Genomic DNA, 27,085 nt, shown 5'->3' with positions numbered 1-27,085 from the left:
GTTTCAAGGTCACGGTATAAGCAACAGGGCCCCCATTTTGCCAGAGTCTCTGAAAGCGTGCAATTGCCTCCCAGAACCGCTCCTTGAAAGGCAGGGCCAGAACAGTCACTCACCAGCTCCCACTCCCCATTGGCTGGGATCTTCCCCAGAGGTGTACACTCTGGCCACCCAAAGCACCTTCCACATCTCCAGGCTGTGTTTGAGGAAAGGCAATGGGAGCTGCATAGCTGGAGCAAGCTCTGCAGAAGAAAGCAGGATACATGGAACACTCCAGGTGGGCCGAGGCAGGGAGAGGTGAATCAGAACTGTCCAACACAGCTGCCACTGAAATTGGAGGTGGGCCCAGGAGGCAGCTATGACAGATGGTGTAGGCCCGTGCTCCTGCCTCCAGGTCCTGAGTCATGCTCCATGGCACAAAAGGACCATCCCACAAACATCTAAGTGATGCACCAGGTAGTGTTCTAAACATCAGCCAAACAACTAAACAAATGCTCCCCACCCCTGTGCCCTGAGTAAGGCCCTTCTCTGCTCTGGGCCTCAGTTTCTTTACACCCTAAACAGGGATGAGAATGCATACCCCCCAGCGTGGCATGAGGATGTCTGTGGGGGCATTGTGTGACCTTCCATTGCTTTGCACTTGCATCATCATGGGGGTGTGGGGACCCCAGAGAAGTATAGCCTAATAGTGGAGTCACAGGCACCCTGCAGTTAGGGGAAAGCTTTGGAGAAAAGGCAGCCCTGGTCACCCAGACACCCTGGAGGCTGACAGGCAGGATGATGCTGTGGCGGCATGGGGGCTTGGAGTCAGGAGGGGTGAGAGTTCACAGCCAGCTCTGCACACAGACTGGGTGACTTCCAAAAAGTCATTTATTCTCATCGCCAATGGGCATGTGCTGAACATTGGGCTGGGTGGAGAACTCGAAGAGATGGCATCTGTAAAGCACACACAGGCCTGCAGCAATGCCCTCTTTAGGCTGGCCTGCCTGAGGGCCATGGCACGTCTGGATCTCAGGTCTCACAAAGCCAGCCCATTGTCTTTTCTCCAAAGCCTCCCACCCGCTTCGCAGGATAGGGAGCAGCATAACCCCCAGCCCAGGTGTCAGGGTGGGGGTGGGCCAGCAGCGGCCCTGGAAACGTTCAAGCTTTACGGTCCCCCAGCAGGTCTCTGTTCTCCTCTACTAGCTCAGCCCCCAGCCCTCTGAGAAGCCCTGAGCTTAAGGAAACCAGGTGCCTTCATTAAAAAAAAAAAACGACAAATAAAGGGTGATTTTGCAAGAGGAGTGTGGTGCGTTCTTGGGGGCTCCAAGCAGTTTTACAGGCCCAAACACAGAGCAATGGCACTCAGGGGCCATGCAGAGTTCCCAGGCCCTGCAGGCTGGCCACGGTCCAGGGCCCATGGGCAGAGATGGTGTGGGAAAGGGCCTCCTCTAGCTCTTCACTTTTCTCCACTGCAACCCAGGCAGCCTTGGCTCAGAGGGTGTTTCTCTGCACATTGATGGGGAGAAGGAGAGGGGGGAGGTGCAGTTCCCTGGGGGTCAGTTCACATGGACTTCCCATGTTAGAGGCCCTATATGCACAAGGAAAACCCTATCCTTAAAAGGGCTTTATCTTGCCATGGATATGGGATAGGTACAGGGAGCCCTGAGCAAGAACATCTCAAATCCCTATTCCCAGGCACTACCAGAAATGTGGTGTTTTCCTCTGCATCTTAAACAAAGAAAAAAAAATAAATCTGGGAATTTACCTCATAAGGAAAGCCAATAGACTGGATTTAAAATGCATCTTTAGGCCAGGCATGGTGGCTCATGCCATAATCTCAGCACTTTGAGAAGCCAAGGCAGGTGGATCACCTGAGGTCAGGAGTTCAAGATCAGCCTTGAACTCCTTGGGCCTTGGGCAACTTGGTGAAACCCCGTCTCTACTAAAAATACAAAAAATTACCCAGGTGTGGTGGCAGGCACCTGTAGTCCCAGCTACTCAGGAGGCTGAGGCAGGAGAATCACTTGAACCAAAGAGGCAGAGGTTGCAGTGAGCCGAGATCATGCCATTGCACTCCAGCCTGGGTGACAGAGTAAGATTCCATCTCAAAATTAAATAAATAAATAAATAAATTTAATTAAATAAATAAATAAAATGCATCTTTAAAATATCCCCTTTTTGCAACACCACACAGAACATCCCAAATTCAAAGTATGCGAGAACATGTCAACCACCAAATACACTGAAAACGGGCACACTCAGCAAGACGCAGAGGCCAATTAATGTTACCGGTAGTTACTAGAAACTAACTTTGATAAGCTGATATTCCAGGGCCTTGGCCTTTCAGCATATTGACTTGGAAGATTAACCTGGAGCCCCTATAGGACTGAACCCAGTGCCTGGTGTCAGCCTAGTCACCTATCAGGGACCTGGCAGATGGTGACAACCATGACACAGTTCCCTTTTCGGTGCACTATGGTAGCATGTGGTTGAGGGAAATGGGGGAGCAAGGCCTAAGGGCTTCCCAAGCCACTGCAAGTATAAACTAGAGAAACTCTTTGAGAATCCCAAATTTAAAATCACTAAGCTGGAAGTTGTTCACAAGGTCTGTATTTCACCCCAGGACCTTTCGTTGCTATTGCTGTTGTTGTTGTTGTGGTTGTTGTTGTTGTGGTTGTTGTTGTTGTTGTTGCTGAGAAGAAGTCTCGCTCTGTGGCCCAGGCTGGAGTGCAGAGGCGTGATCTCAGCTCACTGCAACCTCCACCTCCCAGGTTCAAGTGATTCTCCTGCCTCAGCCTCCTGAGTAGCTGGGACTACAGGGGCATGCCATCAGGCCCAGCTAATTTTTGTATTTTTAGTAGAGACGGGGTTTTACTATGTTGGCCAGGATGGTCTCCATCTCTTGACCTCGTGATTCGCCCACCTCGGCCTCCCAAAGTGCTAGGATTACATGCATTAGCCACTGCACCTGGCCACCCCAGGACTTTTTAAACCTCCCTAGGCATTTAAAGTGGGGATTATATAGAGGTGGGAGTGTTTATGAAATAGTGAGCACCAAAGAAAAATGTGTACACAGAATTATGCAGCGTGACTGTCATTGTGTGAAAGTTCCTATGCACGGGCACAGCCTAGACTGGTTCTGGGAAGGACGGAAGGTTCTATGTGTCCCTTTTTTCTCTTCAGTGCTGCTGTACTGTTTTCAGAATGGTATCATTTGTTTGGTTCTTTGCTTGTTTGTTTGTTTGTTTAAGAAATGTGAGTTGAAATGGCTTCAAACAGACCTAGGCACCAAATCCAATTTTCCAGTTAAATTAATGACAAGTTCCTGACGCAGCATTCAAGGCTGCCTGCAATACCTCCTTGCTGCCCATACTCCCTGCATATACTCTACCTCCCATCAACCCAGCCAGTCCCTGACTCATCATATGCATTCTGACCTCAGGCTGACCTCAGCTGCTCTGTCCCTGCCGGTCACCTTCACTCACCCATCTCTACCTGAGCAGTCTTCCTCAGCCATCAAGGCATCCTCAGCTACCTGCTTCATGAAAGTGCTCTCGATCCCCGACCTGGATGGGACCACCTTACAGCCCCCCATCTGGAATCCTCACATCAGTAACTGATTTGAAGTATTCTCTCAGCTTGCTGGCAGGGCCCCTCTGGCCTGCAGACATCCTGCTGAGCCGCTGGCCTGCAGCCCCTGCATCCCTGCAGCCCCGGCACAGAGCAGGCACTCAGCAAGTGCTTGACTTGGTGTTTACAGAGGATTGCGCTTACTAGAATCAAATAAAGGCCCCATTTCAGGCCAAGGATGGCAACTTGGATAATCATGTTTTTCATCCCAATCCAAATGGATGTCACCATGTGTTAGTGGCTTTTTCCCCCACAGGATAAACAAATTTAGTCTCTTTGTGATAGCTCAAATACGTGTTTAAAGAACTGCCCCACATGTTGTGTCTTCAAAGACAAAAATTCAGGAAAAACTTGTATAATACTTCTGTTAGTCCAGCTGAAACAGCAGCCACAAGAACCTTAATTCTCTGGCCTCTGCCTTCGTCCTTGCATACTGGACCACCAGCCACAGCACCAGGAGCAAACCCACCCTGCTTTCCGTGGCTCTGAGCCTCTAGAATTCGGGCCTCCGCCAACACAGCAGGACATCCAGCTTTACACAGGGACCTGTTCTCAGCGGCCCCACACCACACTTTCCCTCCTGCCCTCTCTCTCTCCAGCATCCACATCTGGTTTCCCTTCAACACAAGTTTCACAATGGACAGATTTTGCACTTCCAGGATTTATGGTTCCTGCCGCCCCTCCTTGCTTTTGATATGATTCCATTATGTGCTTAAAATCTGGGCCTCGCTCTTGGCTCCGGGGAGCTGTTTATGACAATTCTTTTATGGCCTTAAATCGCTCACCGTTAAGAACCTGGTCATGTTCAGAGGTAATAACTAGTTGCTAAGAAAGCAAATTGCAACATATCTCAGATGGTTGCTTGAGAAGTTTTCTTCATAGAAGACTCATGAAGGCTAGTGTTTACCTGGCAGGTAAATCCTCTGAGCAACACCTTGGACCCTGTTCTCCTTCATCAGCTGCCAGAGACTGATTAAAAGCAAATTTATCACAATCTTCTCACCCCAGACCCAATTACTTTCTTCCTTCTGCTGTGCTAGAGACCACACTGACAGAAGAATTGGTAAAAATCAAAACACCAATATCACAAACACTTCCTCTCGACAGCAAACAAGACTGAGAACACCTTTTCTTTTCCATCTCTGCATTACATTTTTTCAGAAGGCAAAGACTTTCAGAAATAAGGAGACAAACTTTTATGAAAGACCAGGCAAGGTGGCTCACGCCTGTAATCCCAGCACTTTGGGAGTCTTAGATGGGCAGATTGCTTATGCTCAGAAATTCAAGACCCAACAAGGCAACATAGTGAGACCCCCATCTCTACAAGAAAATTTAAAAACTAGCCAAGGGCTGTGGCACGCACCTGTAGTCCCAGCTGCTTGGGAGGCTGAGGTGGGAGGATCACTTGATTCTGGGAGGCAGAGGTTGCAATGAGGTGAGATCATACCACTGTACTCCAACTTGAGTGACAGAGCAAGACCCTGTCTCAAAAAAAAAAAAAAAAAGCCCTGACTTTTGGCAAGAACTTCCCTGAACCAAGGTTTCTCTTGCCTCCTAACTCCCTTTCTGCCATCCTTCCTTCAACCAACAGCCAGACAGATATTCTCATAAGGCAAAAGTGAATGACACAACCCTGCTTGAAATTCTCCAATGGCTCCTTGTAATCCAGGTGATGAAGCCCAAACTCCTCAGCTGCCCAGGGCTCTGCACAATTTGGGACTGATCTACATTTTCAGCCTATCCCCCTTCCTTCCCCTGCCCAGATCCAGATCCCTTCCCTACACACACAGGGCTCCATTAGCATCCTAGAGTTCCCTTGACCTTCCCCAACCCAGAGCAGTTGTTTAAGCTGTTGCCTCTGCCTGAACCATCCTCCCAATCCCTGCTTCCCTATCAGAGCACGAGTGCCCACTGTGTCCTAGGAGAGTTTAGCAGTGTGCCTAGCCTTTCTCTGCCCACACTCTGCCCATGGCAGACCCTGAGGGCTCCATGCCTGTGTGTCTGAGATCACTGCAGAAAACTCCTTGGACCACCACTTTACCACCCTCTGGTACTGGATGTAGGGTTGCCAGTTAAAATACAGGCCACCAGTTAAATCTGAATTTCAGATAAGCAAGGAATAATTTTTAGTATAAGTATGCCCCAAATATTGTATGGGAATTTTATATTTTTTGTTTGTTAAATTTGACAATCCTAGCTGGTTGGGAACTCTGGGACGTCCTCCAGAGAGAAGAACTGAGGACCAGGTGGCAGCAGCATGCAGACAGGAAGGTGGTGGTGACACCTGGGCAAAAGGCGGGGAAAGCCCCCTACCCTCCTCCTGGGAGGCAGTGTATGGCCGTGCAGAGCAGGACTCCAGAGTCAGCCTGCTTGGGTTCGAATCTCAGCTCTGCTACTTGCTGGTTATTTTGGGCAACTTAACCTTCTTTCCGCCACAGTTTCCTCATCTGTAGAATGGGGATAACGTACTTCATGTGGTGGTTATGAAAATTAAATAAATTAATATTTGTATGCCACTTAGAACAGTCCTTGAGACACAGTAAGCATTCTATAAGCATTTAATAAATATAAACCAAAAGAAGTTAGCCACGCCAACCTGCAGATGCGGGGGTGATCTAGGAGATTTAATAATCATAAAACAAGAATGAACATCTATGGAATACCTGGTATGTGACAAGACACTGCTCATCATGTTTGTTCTATATCAGCTCATTTAATCTTTATCACAGCCTTATTATTTATCATTATTATTATTATCTTCTTTTTACAGATGAGGAAGCAGAAGCACTAGGTAGACTAGGATTCTAAACCAGGAAGTCTGACTCTGTAATGCGCTGGGCTGTGATAAACTGTGGTCCACATTAATTCATTCATCCTGCATTCAATCATTTCTTCATTGAGCACCTACCATGTGCCTGGCCCTGTGCTCATGCTGGGGAACCGGAATTAATAAGAAAGACACAGAGAAACCTCAGAGGATCATGGAGCTGAGGGAAGACCTTGCAGGAGCCTTTGCAAGTGTGAGGAGTGGCACTGGAGAGAAAGGGGTCTACGGGCCACACAGACAGCAGGTGTCTCTCCTACCCTAGGGCCAGGAGGGGACTCGGGTAGATGTGTGCAGTCAATGAGGGCTTCCCTATAAAATGACATCCTTGCAGATTCGGGAAGGGGAACAAAAGCAACCAGCCTAGCCAAGGAAACAGAACTCGGCAGTGCCTGTACGGAGGCTTAGGACTCTGCTGCAAACATGGAACAGGGCTGGTGAGAGAGGCAAGAGGCAGGGCAGGGCAGAACGAGGACAGGTGAGGCCAGCTGGGTGGGCTGCTCGTCCCCCTGTGCCAAGGAGAGGGGAACAGCTCTAAAGATGGGCCTGGACCCTCAACATGGGTCTCACCCAAGCTACTAAGGACTCACCCAAGCCACCAAGGACTCTACTTGTCTCTCTGCGGTGCCAGCTGCACAGCACAGGTGCCCACCGCCCATCACCAAGGTCTGCTCAGTGAGGTTTGAGGCTGCCCAAGCCCTCACTGAATCAACTGTTCCTGAGCTGCTGTTATAACAAGAACATTCTAAAAACTGGAAAGCAAGGAGAGAAGCTTTTCAACAACACCCAACATTTCACCACTCTAAGAGAACGATGTTTGTATCGCTTTCTTGCCATCCTTTATACAGAGGTTACCATTTTACATACTTGTAATCACAGTGTTTACACAACCTTGTGTTTTTTCTACTTACTGCATAAGCATTTACTCCACAAATATAGAGCTTTCACTATTTACTCAATCCCCCGTTGTTGGGCATTTAGGTTAAATCTTTATTTTTAACAAGGACTAGCTTTGCGTGTGGTGTTTCTCTATTATGAGAATTTTAAACAGATTTCTAAAGTGGTTAATAAGATGAAATGGTTTACTTCAAACACCCTGGATATCATACTATAAATACGATTTCCCCGAATTTTGTACCAATTGATAGATTGATAGTCCCACCAGTGATGCTTAAGTAACGCTTCCTCACTTTAACATTGTCAGCTTTGGATGTTGCTTTTTAAAATAACATTTCCTTACTGAGTAGGACCAGAACCAAGATGCCATGATATTACAGCACCGCTGTGCTTTTCCTTGATTGCTAATGAGGGTGCATGTTCTTTGATGCATTGATTAATTGCTTTTCCTTTTCTCCTGAATTGTCCTTTGATGTCCTTTGCTCATTCATATGTTAGGGCCCTCTTTAGAAATATCTTTACACGTGTTCTTAATATAGTAAAGATGCTTGTCTGTAAAGGAGTGTTGTGGGGTGAACAGAAGGTAGAATAAATGCTACTTGTTGGTTTGTCGTATTTGCTGCAAGCATTTTCTCCCATGTTTGGGGGAATCTTACAGTGCCCCCTGTAACCCAACTGAGGAACAGAGCCCCCCACCCCGACTGCCTCGGGGCTGCTTTGAGCCTAATCCAATACTGCCTGGCTGCCCCCTGCATCATTTCCTCTGGGCTTAAGTTACTCAGGATCCCTAAATATTCCCAGTGTAAAGAACAAAACCAGAGATCGTTCTTGGGAATCTTGGCTTTTCAATCTCCTTCATCCCAGAGCATGGTCAGGGAAGGGTCAGCATTCAGGGCTATAGCTAAATGAGAGGCACAGAGGAGGCAGCTGGCTGCCCAGACTCCACAGGCTGCAGGTGATAGGCAGAGGGAGGAGCTGGAGAGGGAGAGGCACCCGCCAGGCTTAGACTCAGAGCCAGCAGCCACACAATACCATGGAAGCAGGTGTTTTGGGGTTACCCACCATGTCATGAGTGGTGATGGAGCCCAGGACCTTGCTGTGATCTAAGTAGCTAGGTACAGGACACAGAGACAGGAGCCCTGGCTAACATTAATGCACAAGGTGAACTTGTGTGCTATCAACCCCATTTCTGGGCCTCAGTTTCCTCATATGTACAATGAAAGCCAGTGTACCAGCATACTCAGCCCCTACCAGTGCTGAATTCCAGGATTCCTGTCCTGCCAGGGAAATAAAAAGGACTCCTCTTCTGAAAAGAAGATCAGTTATGAAAAGAACTAAAAGAATGGGGGTAGGAATTGGCCTGGATCCCAGCTCCCAGGGCAGGAAACCAGCCTTGACCAGTCAAGACCCCCTTCTCAGTAGATCAAGGAGGTAGTGCCCACGAGACACCTGTGGGATTTCCTGGAAAGCCACGTTCCTGCTATCACCGCCTCCTCCTCCCAGACACTTCATCTCTAAAACAAATGCCCCGAGGAGGAACTGGCCTCCCTGGGAATATGGACTCCCCATGGCCTCCCCTACACATCCCCTGCACACACACAAACATGTACACACACAAACACACCCACACACAAACACACCCACACACACACTTTCTCACATGCAACCTATTAGTCCGTCTAGCCTGGATTCGGCAGTACTCTGACACGCTGGGCTTTTGCCTGAAACATGTTTTTATTTACTCCGCAGATACAGAGTGAGCCCCTGCTATGTGCCAACCACTGCTGTAGACACTGAGCATGAGCAAGACAGAGACCCACAGACACAGACAGATCATCCACAATGCACCCCCAAATAAACATGAAAATGAACAATCTGAAGTTGCTGCACATACAATGAATGCAGTAAAACCAGTGGCAACACAGCGAGGGACTGTTGTTGAGGGTGTGCTCATGTGATTGGCTCTGGACAGTGACTATTGGAGCCGAGGCTCAGTGAAGAGAAGAGGGGTGCCTGTCAGTCCCCAGGGAGGAACACTGCAGGTAGAGGGGGCCAGTGAGCACAAAGGCCCTGAGGTGGGAACAGGCTTGGATGTTTGAAGATAAGACAAGGCAGAGTGGCCGGAGCACAGCCTTTGGGGAGCATGGCAGGTGCTGGCCACAATGGGGTGTGCACTGCTGAGGACCTGGCTTGGACTCTGCATGAGATGAGGAGCAATGAATTCCTCCAGGACATCACTGTGTGAGCAGCAGGGACCATGAAGTGGCAGGAGTGGCCTCCCTCCTGTGGTCACTGGTTAATTCCTTTCCATCCTTCATCTCTAACTCAGTGGTCTCTTCCTCCAAGAATCCATCTCCACCTCCCTATCCTGTCAGATCCCCTGATAAGTCTCCCATCACCATTCACCCTCCAAGACACCATCCTCTGCAGGAGTTTCATACTGATTTCTGTGGCTGTATAGTTAATGTCTGCCTTCCTCACTAGACTCTGAGCTGCTTGGGCACAGGCACACAGCTATCCCGACTCACCTCAAACCCCCAGCACCTTGCACAAAGCCTAGCACACCATGGGTGCTCAATAAATGTAAAGAGAAGAAATAAGCAAATCCCTGGGCGTCTCAGCAAAATTTCCACTCCCTCAAGGAGTAGTGTCCTGTTTCCACTTCCTCCCTCCTCTGTGCCCCCAACACTTCACGTCTACCTCTTCTGTGGAACCCAGTATGATCATTGATGTGTTGGCACCTGCACACACACATGCACACACATGCATGCACACATGCAGGCAGGGCATATATCCTTCACCGTACCCTAGGGACCTCCTTGAAGCAGACAGTGCCACCTTGCAAAGAATGACCTCACCCATACCCACCTGCTCAGAGACCCTCAGTGCGGGCTCACCAGAGAATCTGTACCCCGAAGGTGTGTCAGGGGCCAAGCCCCCTCCCTCACCCAGCGGGGCAGCACCACCCACAGGCCTGCTGGCAGCAGGGGCTGCATCCTTTCCTGTACCATGGTTCTAGAAGAACTCAAACAAACAATGGCTCAGCTCTGCTTGCACAGTGGCTGCCTTCTGTAAACCAGATATCCGCATACATAGACTGAGGAGTGTAACTGAGGACGAAACACTGGGATGTCTGACCTCTGGTCCAGCCTAGGAAGCTGGAGAACTTTGGTCCATATTTCTAGAGCCAACTACTTTTTCTTGTGAAAACTCAGTGTCCATGATTGCTGGTGCTGTTAGATTCCAGTTAATCAGTCAATATATTCTTGAAACAAACATGTTAACAATTAAAAAGAAAAAACGTTACATGCTCTAGGAAACTTTGATATTTAAGAAATTCCTTTGCAGCATAAAATGTATTTTTTGGAAGGCAATTGGCAATTTCTATGAAAAGTCTTAAAATGGTCATTGCCAGGGCCCTGTGATTCTACTTCTGAGACCTGATCCAATGTATTAAAAGCTATCCCAAAATGGAGCTACAAGAATCTTTGTCAAACAGCATTGGTTGTAAGAGGATAAGACTGAAAATAATACAAATAAATATCCAGCACGGAGTAGTCAAATTAATTCTGGCACATCTGTACAATGGAATACTCTGCATCTAAATCATGCTAATCACAATAGTCAGCACATATCAAACACTTACTCTGTGCTAGGGACCACATCAAAAGCATTATCTGCACCATCTCATTTAATTCTGCCTATGCTGTACGTATTATTATCATCTCCATCTCACAGATGAGGAAACCAATACCAAAAAGAGTTAAGGTATTTGCCCAAAGTCACATAGCGAGTACCTAGGATGCATACTCCAGCAGGCTGACTCCAGACACCAGCCTCTTAGCCATTATACTACCCAGCCTCAAATGAAACCATTAAGAGAGCTATTATTGTAGCAAGATTAGCCACATGGAACGATGTTCACAATACGCCAATAGGTACGGCAAGCAGGTTATTAGAGAGTACATGCAGCCTGATCCAGTGTGTGCATGTGCACGCAAAGCAAAGGGAGGATGCTTTGGGAAGATGACACAGCTAGCATCTTGGCATAGATCTCTGGGTGAAAATGCTTATGTTTTCTTCTGCTTATGTTTTCTGATTTTTCTGGGCAGATGTGCTGTTTCTATATTAAGAAAAATTATTTCAAAACTAACATAAATGCCAAAAATCACTCCGTCATACCCATCTTATACATAAATGCAAATGTCCAGTTATTGGCTTTGCTTTAGGTATAGGCACAACAGCACACATAGGCACTGCTTGCTTTTCATGGCTCGGCTTCTTCTTGAAGCAGCAGGAGCTCTTTAGCTGGGAAGAGACGATGCAGAGTCTTCCCATTGCACCCGTCAGCAGACTGTCCCCATCATCCAGAAGCCCTCCGGGCATTTTTGCCTCCAGGGAGCTGCCAGGCTGACAGCACAGAGCTGGATGAGCTCCATCCTGAGAGCCAAGCCCAGGGACTCCAAGAGCTTGAGATGATCCAACTCCTGTCTCTGGGTCTTTCAAGGCAGCAAGAAGTGAAGGGCAGAGAGGTCTCAAAGCAACAGAGTGGCCAGGGACAGGAGTCCCAGTTCTGCAGCCACATATACTGAGGACTCTCCTGGCCTAGTCACCTACTCCCTGGCTCTGTGACCTTGGGAAAGTTATTTCTTCTCTCAGAGCATGTTTCCACACCTGTCAAATAAAGAAATGTTAAATGCCAACTTGGAAGAAAAGTACCAGTTTGTAAGAATCAAAATAATACATAAATTATATATAAAATGATGGTGCCAATAAGTCACATTTCCTGGGCACTGACTAGATGTATGATTTCCATAGTTCTCGCAGCCACCCTATCAGAAACACTGTGATGATCTGCACTTTACAAAGGATGAAACAAAACGGAAGCTGACGGCGGTCAAGTCACTTGTGCTGGTGAGGAGTGAGGAGGGAGTTTCTGCCACCAGGGCTGGGCTCACACCACTACACCTCGCATCCTGGCACGAAGTCTAGAACACGGAAGGCCTTCATCCAGATGGTTGCCATCGCTCCCTATTAGGCCTCTCTGCCTGGCTTTGGAGAGTAGTGTGAGAGTGAGGACTCCTGGTTCTCCCCACCACCCAGACACTCACAAGCCACCAGGCCACTGACCCACTTTAAGGAGCTTTCCTTTGGGAGTAACCAAAACTCCCTCCCCAATACCCGCCCTCGCCCACCCACACATACCCTTTTTGAGTCAGTTCCAGTGACCACAGTCAATGACTTTGCTGCTGTACAGTCTATGACAAGCCCCTGTCCAGAGCTGGCCTTGTGCTCTGGCCGCCAGGGCTGCTGGCCCAGTAGAGGACCCTGGGAGTCAGGCCTGCAGGCACTCACACTTGGCACCTGCTCCAAAACCCTTTCAGGTCTTCTTTGAGGATCTGGGCCCTGGGCCTGGGTCTCCGGGCGGGTCAGAACAGTTGGCCTGCCTGGCCAGAGAGGGAAGCACGCAATTCAGAAAAGCAGTGCCCTTCAGCAGCCTCTGTCTGCGCTCCCCAAAGGCAGAGCGGGACGCTGGAAGTGTATGAGCGCCGTGGTCTGGGTGTGCAAATGTGCGAAGGAGGCGTGTTGTGTGAGCGAGAGGGTAGTGGATGTGTGTGTGCGTGTGCGCGCGTGGCCCGGGTGTGCGCCGCTGCGATTGCGGTCCTTTCCCGGGGCGGGCGACGGGCGGGCTGGGAAGGTCTCCTCCCCTCACCACATTGAGAAATCTCAGTGAGTCACCGAGTGGTGCTGCATATTAATGAGCTCGCTCGCTGCGAGGGCTGGAGCGGATTTAAAAGAGGCCAGAGCGGGCGGAGGGAGGCTGTGGAGAAAGCGCAGAGCCGAGCGCAGAGCGCAGCGCACAGCGCACGGCTACAGACAGTCCCGGGCATCCACCGACGGCGCAGCCAGAGCCAGCCGAGCCAGGAGGCGCACCCCGGGCAGAGAAAGCCGATCAGAGCCGGGTGGCGTCTCCGGGTCGCCGCACCGACGGGCCAGCGCCCTCCCCATGTCCCTGCTCCCGCACCGCACACCTCTGGTCAGCATGAGGCTCCTGGCGGCCGCGCTGCTGCTGCTGCTCCTGGCGCTGTACACCGCGCGCGTGGATGGTGAGTGCGGGGAGCTCCCCTTGTCGCCGTCTCGGCTCCTTCTGTCCTGGGGAACCCAAGCGCCAACTTCTAGGCATCCTGGGATCCCGGGGCGAGGGTGAGGGGGTCTGCGTGGGCACCATGAGTGGTTGAGAAGCAGGAGATCCCCCTCCCACGCGTGCAACTAAGCAGTCGCCCCGCGATCTCCCACAGGGTCCAAATGCAAGTGCTCCCGGAAGGGACCCAAGATCCGCTACAGCGACGTGAAGAAGCTGGAAATGAAGCCAAAGTACCCGCACTGCGAGGAGAAGATGGTTATGTGAGTTCTTGCTCCTCACCTTGAGGGGGTACGCACTGCTGTCACCCCGATGACAGGGTACAGCCTGGGCCTGGGTCGGGCTAACAAACATTTCTCTCTGACTTTTTCAAGGCCCTGGAAAAGCTGTTGTAATTGCCCAGCGAGTCCTTAGGACGCTGGCGAGACACTGGAAGACTGTGGGGAAAGGGGGTCCCGCTCAGGAACAGCACTTCCAAGTTCACCCTTGCTAGGATTCAAACGAGTTGTCTCGCTATTTGTCCCATGGGCCACCCACACTGCTAGGGCCATGGAGGGTTAAAGGGCTCCCTTGCGCCGACTCAGAAAATCTAGATTGAAATCACTCAAAACATACTCACACCTAAACTGTGAGGCATGCTGCCTTCTGTCACTAGACAGAGTATTAATGCAAACACGAACTCTGACCTCCTTCAGAACCTTGTTCCAGTCAGAGACCAGTGGACGACCAGTTTTTGGCTCCTAAAGAGTTCATTTTGAGAACGCTCCATGGGCTTCCCTGACAGGCTGTACTCCTTGTGGGTCCTGGATACTGAGCAGTCCTGCAGAAAGTACTCTGCTGGGGTTAATGTGCCACATGGCTGAAGCCCTGCTTGGTTGGGATGTGGGCAATGCTGGAAAAACTGGGGCAGAGTGAGAGAACACTGAGTTTCCTGCTCCTCTGCCTTCCCAGTTAACCACTTGAGGCCAGCACCCTGCCTCCTCATCAATATGCTCTTGGCCAGGAAGGGAGCCCTTGGCAAAGCAGCCACCAAATATTTGCCACACATCATCGTCCCCTCTTCCCCTCCCCCAGAAACAGGACGCACTTTCTTCTCAGTCTGGGCAAGTGCCTTCCACCAGCTGGCCCCCGCGGGTGCAAAGACCTTCACACAGTGTCTGTGAAAGCAGGGCACACCTCAACCCGGCACCCTACATCCCCCGCCTGGGGGCTACACAGTCAGGCTGAAGTTAGGGGAATCCAGAAAGACACTGGGCCTGAGCTGACCCCACTGCCTTCCTTCACAGGCACCTAAATTAACTCCCTTGTCCTTACCCCTTGTCTTGCAGACCAAATTCAAGAAAACACCCAAAAATCCTTTTGGGTGGGGGCCAAGTGCCAAATGAGCTGGGAAAGGAGCTCCAAGCTCCTCAAGGCTTCCAGGGTGAGGGCTAATGACAGGGGGAATTGCAAGTTAAATCTCACTCGTCTAAGAGCTGAAATATGCTCCATATACCAAGCAGGTATCTGAGACTTTGCAGCGGAAGAAAGCAGGGTAAAGGATGCAGTGATACCAGAAAAGACAGAGCCCTCAGTAAATAGGCTCGCTCTTTTCCTGACTAGACTTTTCCACAGACAGAGGGAAACTATAGCTAGGCAAGTGCATGAAAGGCTTCTGGAGCCTCACGTAAACTTGCAGGGGCATCAGGATATCAGCACACAATCCAATCACCATCTACTAAACCTCCACCCCACCCCCAGAGCCTCCCACTCCATCCCTGAGGGCTGGGGGCTCCTCTCCCCATCCACAATCCTAAAATGCTCCAGATCAGATGAGGGGCCAGCACTTTTGCCAAAGCAGGTTTTCAATCACAAAGGCTGAACAGAAGCAAGTTTTCCAGCTCACCCTGAGTCACTCAGAAATCTTTGCTGAGGCTGGGGTTGGGGCAGGGGCAGCGGGGAGAGGTCCGCTTTGCAAGTGGGAGTCCTTGCACCCAGAAGGATCCAGAAGAGTCTGGATTCTAGAAAGGGCAATTTGTGTCACAGGTCCATGGAGCTCTCACCAAAACCCTTACACCCCCTAGAACTGTGTAAGAGAGGGTCACAGAACTCAGAATTTCTGATAGTTGCTGGAGTCACAAATCCCCATGTCTGCCCTCCACAGCCGATTTTCATAATCCCAGCATTATGACGTGGCATTTGAGCACAACAGTAGGAGGGCTGAGCATCCCTTCCTGTTCTCCCTGACCTTCAGGATTTGAGATGGGCAGCCTGCACGCTGACCTCACTGAGAAAAGGGTTTTTATCAGGCATTGCCTGTCCTTTCCTTCAGAATGCAAAAGCAGCCTTGTAGGCAGAAAGAGAAAAGCATTTGCTAAATTCCTGCAGGGTGACTGGGTACAGTGGGGGAGAGAGACAGCCAGAGTTCACTCTGAAGCCTGGCCTGTGCTCAAGGCTACAGGATGACCTGGGTCACAGAGGGGTCCAGTCAAGGCAGGAACCATCACCTGGCATCAGCAGGAAGACCCAGCCTGGGAGCTTAGGCCCTAGTGGGGACCCCAGAAACCCAGAGCACGGAGAAGGGAAGAGAACAGGTTGCCCAGGAACATTATGCCACATTCTGGTGGCAAGATCTGATTTTCTTTCCCCATCAATTGGGAGACTGACATCATGGCAATCCTGCCCCCTTCTAGAACTTAGCCCATAAGCCCTGACACTTTCCATTTGGTAACAGTGGGGAACTAGCTGACCTCTGTCCCACTCTTCTCACTCTGTCCACTCTCACTTCCAGTCTCCTCTCCTTGCCCTCCAAGCCCATCCCAGCACCACAGTCTACCATCATAGCTTGCTTGGCTGTGACCCCTCAAGAAGTGGCATCCTCGCCTCTCACCTTGCACTTTTCCAAATACCCTAGGTGGTCCCTCATTCCCCCTACCTCCTGTCAGCCCTGCGGCCCAGCCCTGGATGAGAGGGGCTCAGAAGTTCTGAGGCGCAGGCTTGCCCACCCGCCAGGCTGGAGCCCACACAGCAAGGCTACTCCTTCCCCTCAGCCACTTCCTCTTCCATGACGATGACTAATAACAGTAACTATTAACTGTGCATCCACCAGGTCCTGGGCACTTTGTAAAGATTGTATCTTTTAACCATCCCAGTAACCCCCGAGATAGTCCTATTATTGTACCCATTTTACAAATGGCCAAACTTGATTCAGAGAGGTTTCCCAAGGTCCCACAGCCAAACTTGAGATTCAGTCCTAGGCTCCTACACTCTGCACAACTCCTGCTCCTCTGCCACATGGCTAGGCTTCTGCTGGGTGTCGGGACATTGGCTGATAGAGGCCTGCAACCTTCAGGCTGTGCAGAAGAGAGGTCTTGCTTTTCTGCTCAGGGGTGAGATACCTGGGACCTCACATAAGGCCAACAAGACTTTGCCTCAGGATCAGGAGATGTCCAGCCCCCGGGCAATCTGTGGTGGGGACAGGGAACTGGGGTTGAGGAGATACAAAGCAGAGTGTCTGCAGGGCATGTCTCAGCCCTACCATGAGCTCCTCAAATCCAAGGACAGAGGTCTTGGCATGTGCACCTTGCTGGAGTTAGCTTTCTCCACCTCCTGATCCCAGGCTCAGAGGGGCTGGAAGAATCCTCTGACCTTTGTTCCCCAAAAGAGGCCTGAGCCCTGGAGAAAAGACACTGCATGAGGTTGGGGGTGGGAGAGAGACCATCCCAGACTCTCAGGGCTTCGAGGGGAAAAGTGAGGACTGCTCACTCCATATAGGGTTAGGCCCTAATATGGAGTCGGAGAATAAGGAACACCCAGAACCTTCCAAAGAGCCAGCCAGGGAGTGAGCACGTAAGTAGGCTCCCTTGAGAGGAGGGAGGAAACCACAGTGTCTAAGGGACCGTACTCTGCCCAGGGCCACCCACAGGCCACATGAGGGGCAACATGTTATTCAGGCTCCTCAACCCTCCACCTCATCCTGCTCCATTTCAGCATCACCACCAAGAGCGTGTCCAGGTACCGAGGTCAGGAGCACTGCCTGCACCCCAAGCTGCAGAGCACCAAGCGCTTCATCAAGTGGTACAACGCCTGGAACGAGAAGCGCAGGTACGCGCCGCCCCCACTCACCTTCCTTCCCCCAGACCCAGCTGTGGCTCTCAGGACGGGAAGGGACCCCCCCAAACCAGGTCATCTAGCCCCATCTAGTATGTGAACACCCACCACAACATCCAGAGCAAGCAGATTCTCAGACACTGCTTACATACCCCCAGGGACGGGGAACTCACCGCTTAACAAAGCTAGCTATGCATCTCTTGTACATTTGTGAAGATGTCAGGTTTGTCGTTTTGTAAACTAAAGTCTGTCTCACTTAAATGATGTAAGTTGTTAAATAGCAAGGAGAGCACTGGCATGGCTGCCTCTGAGCACTTCAGAGGGGTGAAATGTGACCACTTAGGTGACTGTGGATATTAACTCTAAAACCACGAGGTGCTGAGGATGATCTTTGCCAAAAACATGTTTTCTTCTCCAAGGTGCCCCACGCCCACTGCTGCCCAGAAACCTGATAAACTCCTTCCTTTGCAGGTGCTGAAAGGCACCATGGGTTTGGCTCTTCAAAATCAGAGCCACTGTTAACCAAGGAGGGCAGCAGTGCTAAGACCCAGTGCCCTGAATCAGCCCTGTGCTTACTGGGCAGTGTTTCCCCATAGTCAGAAGGTGGCTTTCCAGCTCTGGTCTTCTGGTATGTCTGGCCTCAGAGGGGGAACCCAGTTCCTAGCTCCCCGGTACCATGCGAAGGTAGCCTGTCCTGCCCCACTCCTCAAATACTCAGAGTCTATTTACACCTTTGCCTGCATAGCATGATCGGGAAACGCACACACACGCACATACACACACACACACACACACGAATGCACGCATGCAGGTGACTTCCCCGGGAGCTAGTGCCAGCACCCATTGCTGCAGAGGGGGAAATCAAGGCTAAATGGGAGAGAGGGTGACTTGCCTGGGAGCACAGGGCAAAGCCAGGACAGCAAACCAGGCCTCCTGGTGCTACTCCATGAGCTGCCCTCACAGAGTGGAAGGCGCAGCCGCAGTGGGTGCCTGCATTGCCTTCCCGTCACCCGGCCCTGCCGTGCTACCCCTAGGTCAGCCCTGTGACCAGCTCTCCCACAGTTGATACTCTGGCTCAACCCCTGTACCTGAGCCTTTTTTGCTGCCTCCAAAACAGCTTCATCTGCAGTTGCTTGAAATAGAAAGTGATGAGAGTGAGAAATTATTTTCTATAAATCTGACGGGAATGAAGCCCTCTTTCTGGTCAAACCAGGCGGCTCATGTGGCAAAAGCCAGAACTGCCCAGTCCACTCTCTGTCACCCTCCAGGCCCTGTGTCATCAAAACGGGCACAAGGCTAACCCCATGAGCAGGTTATGGAAGAGGCTGAGGACATCTTGGTCTGACTGCTGGGGGAGACTCAAACCTTTAGCTCACCTTGTTCCTCCCCTCCACCTGAGCTGCAGCCTGGAAAAGGCAGCACCCACAGGTCGAAACGTGGCCCTGCTTTTTATCCCCCAAAATTCCAATGATAAAAGCAATGAGAGCCTCTCAGCTACCAGGCCTTCTCTCACTTTGTTACAAAAGTTTGCCCCTCTTTCCTGGAGTGAAAGAGGTGTCCCTGACCTCCCAACCTCCCTCCCCTGAAAAAAGTTGAACATATCTTAATGAATGTAGAACAGTGACAAAGGAAGTGTTTGAAGTTCTCTTTGCAGAGAGAGAGAAAAAAAATGCTGAACCTAGGGTGGAAGAAGGAGAAGGGTATATGGTGGGCTCAGGCCCAAGGGACCACACAGGGGAGCTCTGAGCACTTCAGAGACCAGAGCTCTGGCTGCCACAGGAAGCAGCCAAGTTAGGCATTTTATTTCAACGCACAATTCGGTGGTCTTACTCAGAAATCAAGAACGAGACAGAGAAGTGATAAGCTGAGTGTAAAGTGTGGCCCTAGGGCTGCCATGGCGCAGAACTAGAAGAAAGCAAAATATCTAACTGGAAACAGCTTGAGAGGTGAGGGGAAGGTGGGCTTGGGAACCAGTAGAGATGAGGCAATGCAGCCAGGAGCGGGGACTGAGGGGCACAGGCCTCCCGCGCCACGGCCCCAGCCCCACCGACCACCTCTTCTGACTCCAGACAGCAGCTTCTAGAGCCAGTATTCTTCTGGAGGACATGCATTCTTTGGGCAAAATATAAAGAAATATACAAGCCTAAGTCAAGGGAAAGAATGCCTCCCACCCTTGCCATTTTCCCTAAATAGAGAGGCTGAGTACAGATGTGGAAAGGAACAAGGAGGTGCGGGAGAGCCCACCATGCTAGAGAAAGACTGCATTCCTGCCACTAACAGTCAATGGCCACTGGGCAAATCTTAAGCCTGAGGTGCCTCAGTTTCCTCACATGGAAAGTGGGTTTGCTCCATAGGCCTCTGAGGACACAATGATTGCAGAGGTAAGACTGCAAATGGTTAGAAAGGACAGAGCCACACTGGTGTGCGTTTTTATAGTCCCTGGGGCCACATCCTCAGAAGGGTCCCTCCCACATCCCCCAGGGGTTCGGGCAGTCCTGGGACAAGGGCACTCCCTGCAGACCAGACATGAATGAAGCCACTTAGCCAGCAGCTTGTGAACTGCCTTCCTCACGTCCTGAGCCACTTACACGTGTGTTTTTTTCTCCCCAGGGTCTACGAAGAATAGGGTGAAAAACCTCTGATAGGAAAACTCCAGACCAGTTGGGAGACTTGTGCAAAGGACTTTGCAGATTAAAAAAAAAAAAAAAAAACAAAGCCTTTCTTTCTCACAGGCATAAGACACAAATTATATATTGTTATGAAGCACTTTTTACCAAGGGTCAGTTTTTACATTTTATAGCTGCGTGCAAAAGGCTTCCAGATGTGAGACCCATCTCTCTTGTGCTCCAGACTTCAACACAGGCTGCTTTTTATCGAAAAGGGGAAAACTCATGCCTTTCCTTTGTAAAAGATGCTTTTTCTGTATTTATCCATACGTCACTATACATCTGAGCTTTATAAGCGCCCGGGAGGAACAATGAGCTTGGTGGACACAATTCATTGCCGTGTTGCTCCATTCCTAGCTTGGGAAGCTTCCGCTCAGAGGTCCCGGAGCCTCGGCACAGCTGCCACGGGCTCTCCTGGGCTTATGGCCAGTCACAGCCTCAGTGTGACTCAGCAGTGGCCCCTGTGGCCGGGCAAGCAGGAGCAGGTCTCTCTGCATCTGTTCTTTGAGGAGCTCAAGTTTGGTTGCCAGAAAAAAATGTGCTTCATTCCCCCCTGGTTAATTTTTACACACTCTAGGAAACATTTCCAAGAGCCTGTGATGGCAAGGCACATAATTCTTAAAGAAGATGTGGGGTCTTTCCCAACCTGAGGGTTTCTGAAAGGTTCACAGGTTCAATTTTTAATGCTTCAGAAGCATGTGAGGTTCCCAACACTGTCAGCAAAAACCTTAGGAGAAAACTTAAAAATATATGAATACATGCGCAGTACACAGCTACAGACACACTTTCTGTTGACAAGGGAAAACCTTCAAAGCATGTTTCTTTCCCTCGCCGCAATGGAACATGCAGTACTAAAGCAATATATTTGTGACTCCCCACGTAATTCTTCAATGTTAAACAGTGCAGTCCTCTTTCTAAAGCTAAGATGACCATGCGCCCTTTCCTCTGTACATATACCCTTAAGAACTCCCCCTCCACACTCTGCCCACCCCCCCCCCCCCCGTATGCGCTGCCTTGTACTGCTGTGTTATATGCTACGTACATGTCAGAAACCATTAGCGTTGCATGCAGGTTTCATATTCTTTCTAAGATGAAAGTAATAAAATATATTTGAAATGTACCAACATTCTAGACTGCTGCCTTTTTTCTATTTAATTAACCTGGGATGACAATAAAATGTTTGCCATGTCCTGAAAAAATACAAACATGTTGGGAAAGAAAACTGGTACTTCCCAAATATGTCAACACCATCACTTCTGTGGAATGTGTGGGGCTGTCATTACAGTCGGGAAGCCAAGAAGCCAGGCCTTGAGACTTTCCTACTCCTGCAGTAGGTTTATCCCAGCGGGCAGGTTGGAGCACAGGGAACTGGAGGATCACCATTCCAGCCTCCTCTGCGCAAGACGTGCTGAGCCTCACCACCAGAGGGCAGCAAAGAGCCTCGGAGCCTCAGCCAAGGGCTCTCCAAGTTCCCTGGGGCTGCGTGAGGACGGTGACAACCGAGGACTGCTATAATTATTGCCTGCTGCAAGCCAGACCCTGTGTGGAGAGCCTTACATGCTCTATCTCATTAAATCCTGGTAATAACCACAACAGGGGTGGTTCTATTGACGCTCCATTTTACAGATGAGGAAACCAAGGCTCAGTGAGGTGATCACATCACACTCATATTCTCCCACTTAGAGAAGATAGTAGATGGGGCCAGTCAAGATGGCCTGGGGTCCAGGGCCCTGAGATGCCAGGGAGACTTGGGGAGGTGGGAAATGCTTGCCTGGGAGGCTGTGGGACTCTGGAGCTGGGCATCTGGGAGCCACACCTGGGAGATACTGCAGCTGTTTCTGCTCCTGCCAGGTGGACAGGCGGACAGGCAGACTGTAGGGCACACCTCATGACGCTTCTAGAGACTGCATGAGGTAAGCCTATGTCAAGCACTTAACAGGATACCAGAGCATGGTGAGCACACGGTAATGGAAGTCCTTTTTTTTTTTTTCCCTGAGACAGGGTTTCACTCTGTCACCCAGGCTGGAGTGCAGTGGCACAATCACAGCTCACTGCAGCCTCAAACTCCTGACCTCAAGGGATCCTCCTGCCTCAGCATCCCAAGTAGCTGGGATGACAGGCACATACCACCATGGCTGGCAAGATGGGATCTCCCTATGTTGCCCAGGCTGGTCTCAGACTCCTGGACTCAAGTGATCCTCCTCCCACCACAGCCTCTCAAAATGCTGGGATTACAGGCGTGAGCCACCATGCCCAGCCAGAAGCTATTTAATAAGCATAACACCAGGCCAGCCACTTTGCACTTTGTACCAACTACCTACAGCCCTGCATCTCACTGTATCCTAAGTCAGCCAGGCCCTGAAACAGGCCTCTCTGCCCTCCCTGGGTTCTCCACACCCAGCAGGACTGCTCAGGGGGACATGCCTCCACCCTGTCTGCTACACTTGCAACTGAGAGCCAGTCACCCATGTCCCCTTCACCTCCCCGGACAGCTTCCTGACACACTGGCTCTGCACACACTGATGAGGACACCCAGCAAGTACCCTGTCCTAGCATGGCCCTAGCAAGGTGCTGCCACAAAAGCTTTCATCACCACCTTATTTCCTCCTGGCACTCCAAATTACACCACATGCATTCCTGAGGAAACTGAAGATCAGAGAGGTTAAAAAAGTTGCCCAAAGTCACAAAGCAACCACTCATCACACCCTCTAATGGCTGGGCCTGGCAGCCTTTCTGCTGAGGGGTAGAGGAGGGGTGGGCTGAGGCCACAGTGAGCTGGAGACCATGAATGCCCGGGATGGTCCTGCCTTTCCCTTCATTACAGAGAAAGGAGGTAGACTGGACAGGGAAACCCCGATACCAACAGACAGAACAGAGTGGGAGAGCCCCATAAGACAGTGCATGCCAGGGCAAGGCAGAGCAGAGGCTGAGCCTCTTGTTGAGAGCCCCAAACCCTGCCCAGTCTCAGAGCAGCACCAGTGGAGCCTCAGAAGGGAAGGGCAGTGTACAAAGCTGGCTGAAGAGCCCCGGCCATCCAGCACAAAAGCCGCTCCAAGACAGTACAGGGCGCGGGTACTGCTGTGAACAAGTCACACACACTCCCATTCCTTGCTGGGGTTCTCCTCGACCTGCCTGTGGCTCTAGAGCTAGGCCACCCTCCTCCAACTAGGCCGGCCTGGATGGTCCCTCCCTTCTCTGACGTCCCAAGTCACAGATTGGATCATTAGTAACAGCAACATTGTCACCTCACAGCGGGCCAGCCACTGATCCGGGCACTCACCCAAGCACTGGCCCTGCATGCTCTATCTGTGCTCCCACGATGTGCTACGTTGCAGGTGCCCAGACAAGGGAAGCACTTTGCTTTGGAGAGTAGAGGGAGTCCTGGAACTCAAGCCTCAGTCGGTCAAAGAGCAGAAAGGGTGGAGAGGCTGTGTGTAAATGTCTCCATTCCCTACAGAGGTGGGGTCCAAGGAGAACAGAGTCTGGGCTATGCTTCCAGGGAGAGCTTGGGCCCTTTCCTACAGCAGACAGGGATTAACCCGACCATTGAGAATAGATTCTGAGTTCAAACACTTCACGAAACACCAAATGAGGATCCACAGGCGCCCGGAACTGCGCGAGGCTCCAGAGAAGAATCTTCTTTCCCGGGGTTACAGACCTCTTTCCCGTACCTTTTCTCCTCTGGGTCTCCCATATCCCTATGGGGTGTCCACCTGCCACCTTCCAGCAAAGAGAGTAATCTTAGTGCAGCAAAACGAGACCAGGTGGCCTTTCAGAGTGGGTCCTGCATTCGTGGCTCTCACAGGCTTCTCTGGGTAAGAGTGAGCTTCTCCTCTGCACAAGGGGCAGGCCCCGCCCACATGCAGGCTCCGCCTCCTCTACAGCTACTACCTCCTCACAGTCAGGCTTGTTTGGGAACCAAATGCCATTGCCCCTGACTTCCCACAGGCTCATTCTGAGCAGGCCTGGTGCTGCGGTGGGCTGACACCAGCATGGCCATGTCCTCAGAGCGCTCCAGCCCAGCCCTGCAGCTCGACTCCTCCACCTCACTGACCCCTCTCAGATCTCCTCCACTCGGAACTTCTCCTGGTCACCCTAGAGTGACTACGTAATTTGCAGGGCCAGGTGCAAAAAAAAAAAAAAAATGATACAGGGCCCCTTGTTCAAAAATTATTAAGAATTTCTAGACGGCCACAGCAGGGCATTAAACCAAGCATGGGGCCCTCTCCAGACATGCTCTGTGCGACTCACATGCCGCAAGCCCATGAAGCCAACCCTGCCTCCAGTATCAACTCTAATACCCATATGGGGGACTCATTTTGGTCCTGAATTATTACATAACTTGCACTACAAGTTAACAGTTTTATTTTAACCTGTGCATCTAAGAAGAGGCCCTTCTCAGAAACAGGGGCTGTGTCATATGCTCCTTTGTAAAAACTTCGCAGAATCTACGATAGCACTTACGAGGTACTCAAACACAGTTTAATTAATATTAGGATCATAGGGAGATCCTGGAGAACACGCTTTCTTCACGCATTCCTGAGCTACTGCTATATGCAAACTGTGCTGTGCTCCTTTATCCAAAGACAGAGTTCAACCATTCATTCACCCAGCTACTGTTTCATGATTAAATGTCTGCTCTGTGCTGCATGTTGGAGATGGCCCCTCCAGTAACTCAGTCTACGAGGGAGGCAAAGAAGCTGCTGAAATTGCCTGTTGGTCTGACTGCCAGACGGACTCATGGCAGGCTCTGGGGCAGCCCCGAAGGGGCAGGTGCCTCACCCAGGCTCAGAGGAGGAGACCCCTGATCAAGACCTCTGTCAGTTCTGGGAAGGCTCATGGCAGACTGCAAGTTATTATCAGGCAAGAAACAAAAAGGTGTTGATTCCATACTGGCTCTGACATAGCCTGTGGCCACCATGCCCATGTGTGATGAGATGGGATAGCCACAGCAGAGCACCAAAAACAGAGAAGTAGAGAACGCTGGGGGATTTAGAGGAGGCCCAGGAGCATCAACCATGCCCCAGATGCATGTTCACAGAGCCCAGACCCAGCCTCAGTCCCCACTCCCCTCTCGCCCAGCTCCCTTCTCTCCTGGGTCACCACCTCCTGCCTGTCCTGCCAGGACCTACAATGGGAGCCTCCGGAACCTCAAGGCCAAGGAAGCCCACACAACCTTTCCTGCTCAACCTCGCATACAAGGAAGACACCACGCTACTTTTAGAGCCCCTGGGGTATTTTCTTCTCCTCCTGTTTTTGAAAAGTTCCATGGATATTCTTGGAGGTTTTCAAGAAAGCACTAAAACCCTAAGCTATTTTCTTGCTGTCAAAGTAACATTTCCAGCTTCCTCCATCCAAGTCTGCGCTGAGTCTCACTGCCAGAGGGCAGCCGAGAGTCCGGGTGCCTCAGCCAAGGGCTCTCCAAGTTCCCTGAGGCTGCATGAGGACAGTGACAAGGACGGGTGTAATTATTGCCAACTGTGAGCCAGATCCTGTTTGGAGGGCCTTACACACCTTACATACATTTGTCACTGAATCCTGGTAATGACCACATAGGGGTGTTCTATTGAAGCTCCATTTTACAGATGAGGAAACCAAGGCTCAGTGAGATGAACACATTGCTCAAATTCACACAGCTGGCAGATGAAAGAGGCAAGATTCAAACCCACATGTGTCTGGCTCCAAGGAGACTGTCTGCTCTCTGAAGTACGCAGTGTCTTATGGTTCCCATCCACCCCAGCCCGCAGGATGCTCCACTGTGCTCCCATGCTCAGGCTCAGGGCTGACCCCCCATTTATCAAATGGAGATTCATTACCCAGTTAACCTGGGCCCCATGAACAACCAGCCTCAGCCAGGTTTGTTTTGCGGGTGTCTAGTTCTGTCTCCTACAGGCAGGAGCCTGCAGAAGTCACATGCTACTCTAGGGCCTCTCCCCCGATCCAGAAAGGAAGCCCCGGAGTTGTAAAATGACTGCTCCAGCTCCCATTTGGTAGACACAAATTCCACTTGAGTAGAGAAGCAGCAGGGGTTTTCCCCCAACACCAAATACACTGAAGACGCAAAATGACCGTGATGTCATCAAGTTCAACTCAACGTTTTGGTTAGAGCAAAATGATTTTCTGTTGGGTAGAAAATCAGTTCAAAGCTGGATTTCAAATAATCTGCCCCATTTCACAATGAGGACAGAGTTGATATGCTGGGATGAGTGGTAGGCACATCTAAATAGATGCAGATGAGACTCTCTAATGTTCAAAGTTACTCCCCCAGAGCAACGGGATGGTGAAGCAACAGGCTCTTTCTTTCAACTCATCGTTATTTAAAGGCAGCCCTCGCACAAGAATCGTTTCTAACTCACAAAGACTTTTTTTCCCCAGAAATAATGGCCTACAAAGACAGACTGGAGGTAAGTATTCACATTGGTACAGCCAAAAAAAATTTCATAAACCAAGAAAATTACGAGATAAAGCATATCCCTCAATCCCTTTATGGCTACCAGGGTACCGATCCTACCGATTCCACATATTTTGAGGGGCGGCAAAGTTTAACCTACACAATAACCACAACCGCACTTGCTTTCTCACCAAGCTCCATTATTAGGCCCATTTTACAGATGAAGGACTTAAGGTTTAGAGAAGCTAAGTAGTCCTGGGCAGTGTTAAAAGTTTTGGACACTCCTAGGTTGGATGACCATATATTCTGGTTGGCTTGAGACAGTCCTGGTTTATGGTAGTTGACCCAATGCAATTATGAAGAATGTTCCCTTTCACTCTCAAAAGAGTCCAAGTATGGTTGATGTGCTGTATAATCGCCCTGCCGACAGGGCCTAGCAGAAAAGTATGTGGGGTGTGGGACTGTAT

General features: G+C 50.5%; 2 protein-coding genes and 1 pseudogene across 2 annotated transcripts in view; 2 read left to right on the top strand and 1 right to left on the bottom strand.

Moving 5' to 3' along the window:
- The window catches only part of SLC25A48 (solute carrier family 25 member 48), a 245,147-nt gene extending 232,173 nt beyond the window's left edge, over nt 1-12,974 (bottom strand). The window contains exon 1 of the mRNA XM_064366346.1: nt 12,536-12,974. The gene's annotated coding sequence lies outside the window, so the exon portion shown is untranslated. The remainder of the gene's footprint in view (nt 1-12,535) is intronic.
- Nucleotides 12,975-13,153: 179 nt separating this feature from the next.
- CXCL14 (C-X-C motif chemokine ligand 14) lies at nt 13,154-21,353 on the top strand. The gene is made up of 4 exons (XM_012437030.2): nt 13,154-13,437; nt 13,630-13,735; nt 17,442-17,555; nt 20,172-21,353. The coding sequence occupies exons 1-4, from the start codon at nt 13,338-13,340 to the stop codon at nt 20,185-20,187; spliced, it is 336 nt and encodes a 111-aa protein (XP_012292453.2). The 5' UTR covers nt 13,154-13,337; the 3' UTR covers nt 20,188-21,353.
- Nucleotides 20,203-20,877, top strand: LOC110569599 (uncharacterized; annotated as a pseudogene).
- Nucleotides 21,354-27,085: the final 5,732 nt, after the last annotated feature.

The sequence above is a fragment of the Aotus nancymaae genome, unplaced genomic scaffold (assembly GCF_030222135.1).
Source record: "Aotus nancymaae isolate 86718 unplaced genomic scaffold, 86718_ANA_hifiasm-v0.15.2.pri h1tg000064l_1, whole genome shotgun sequence".
Taxonomy (NCBI): domain Eukaryota; kingdom Metazoa; phylum Chordata; class Mammalia; order Primates; family Aotidae; genus Aotus; species Aotus nancymaae.
This window is presented reverse-complemented; position numbering and strand designations above follow the sequence as displayed.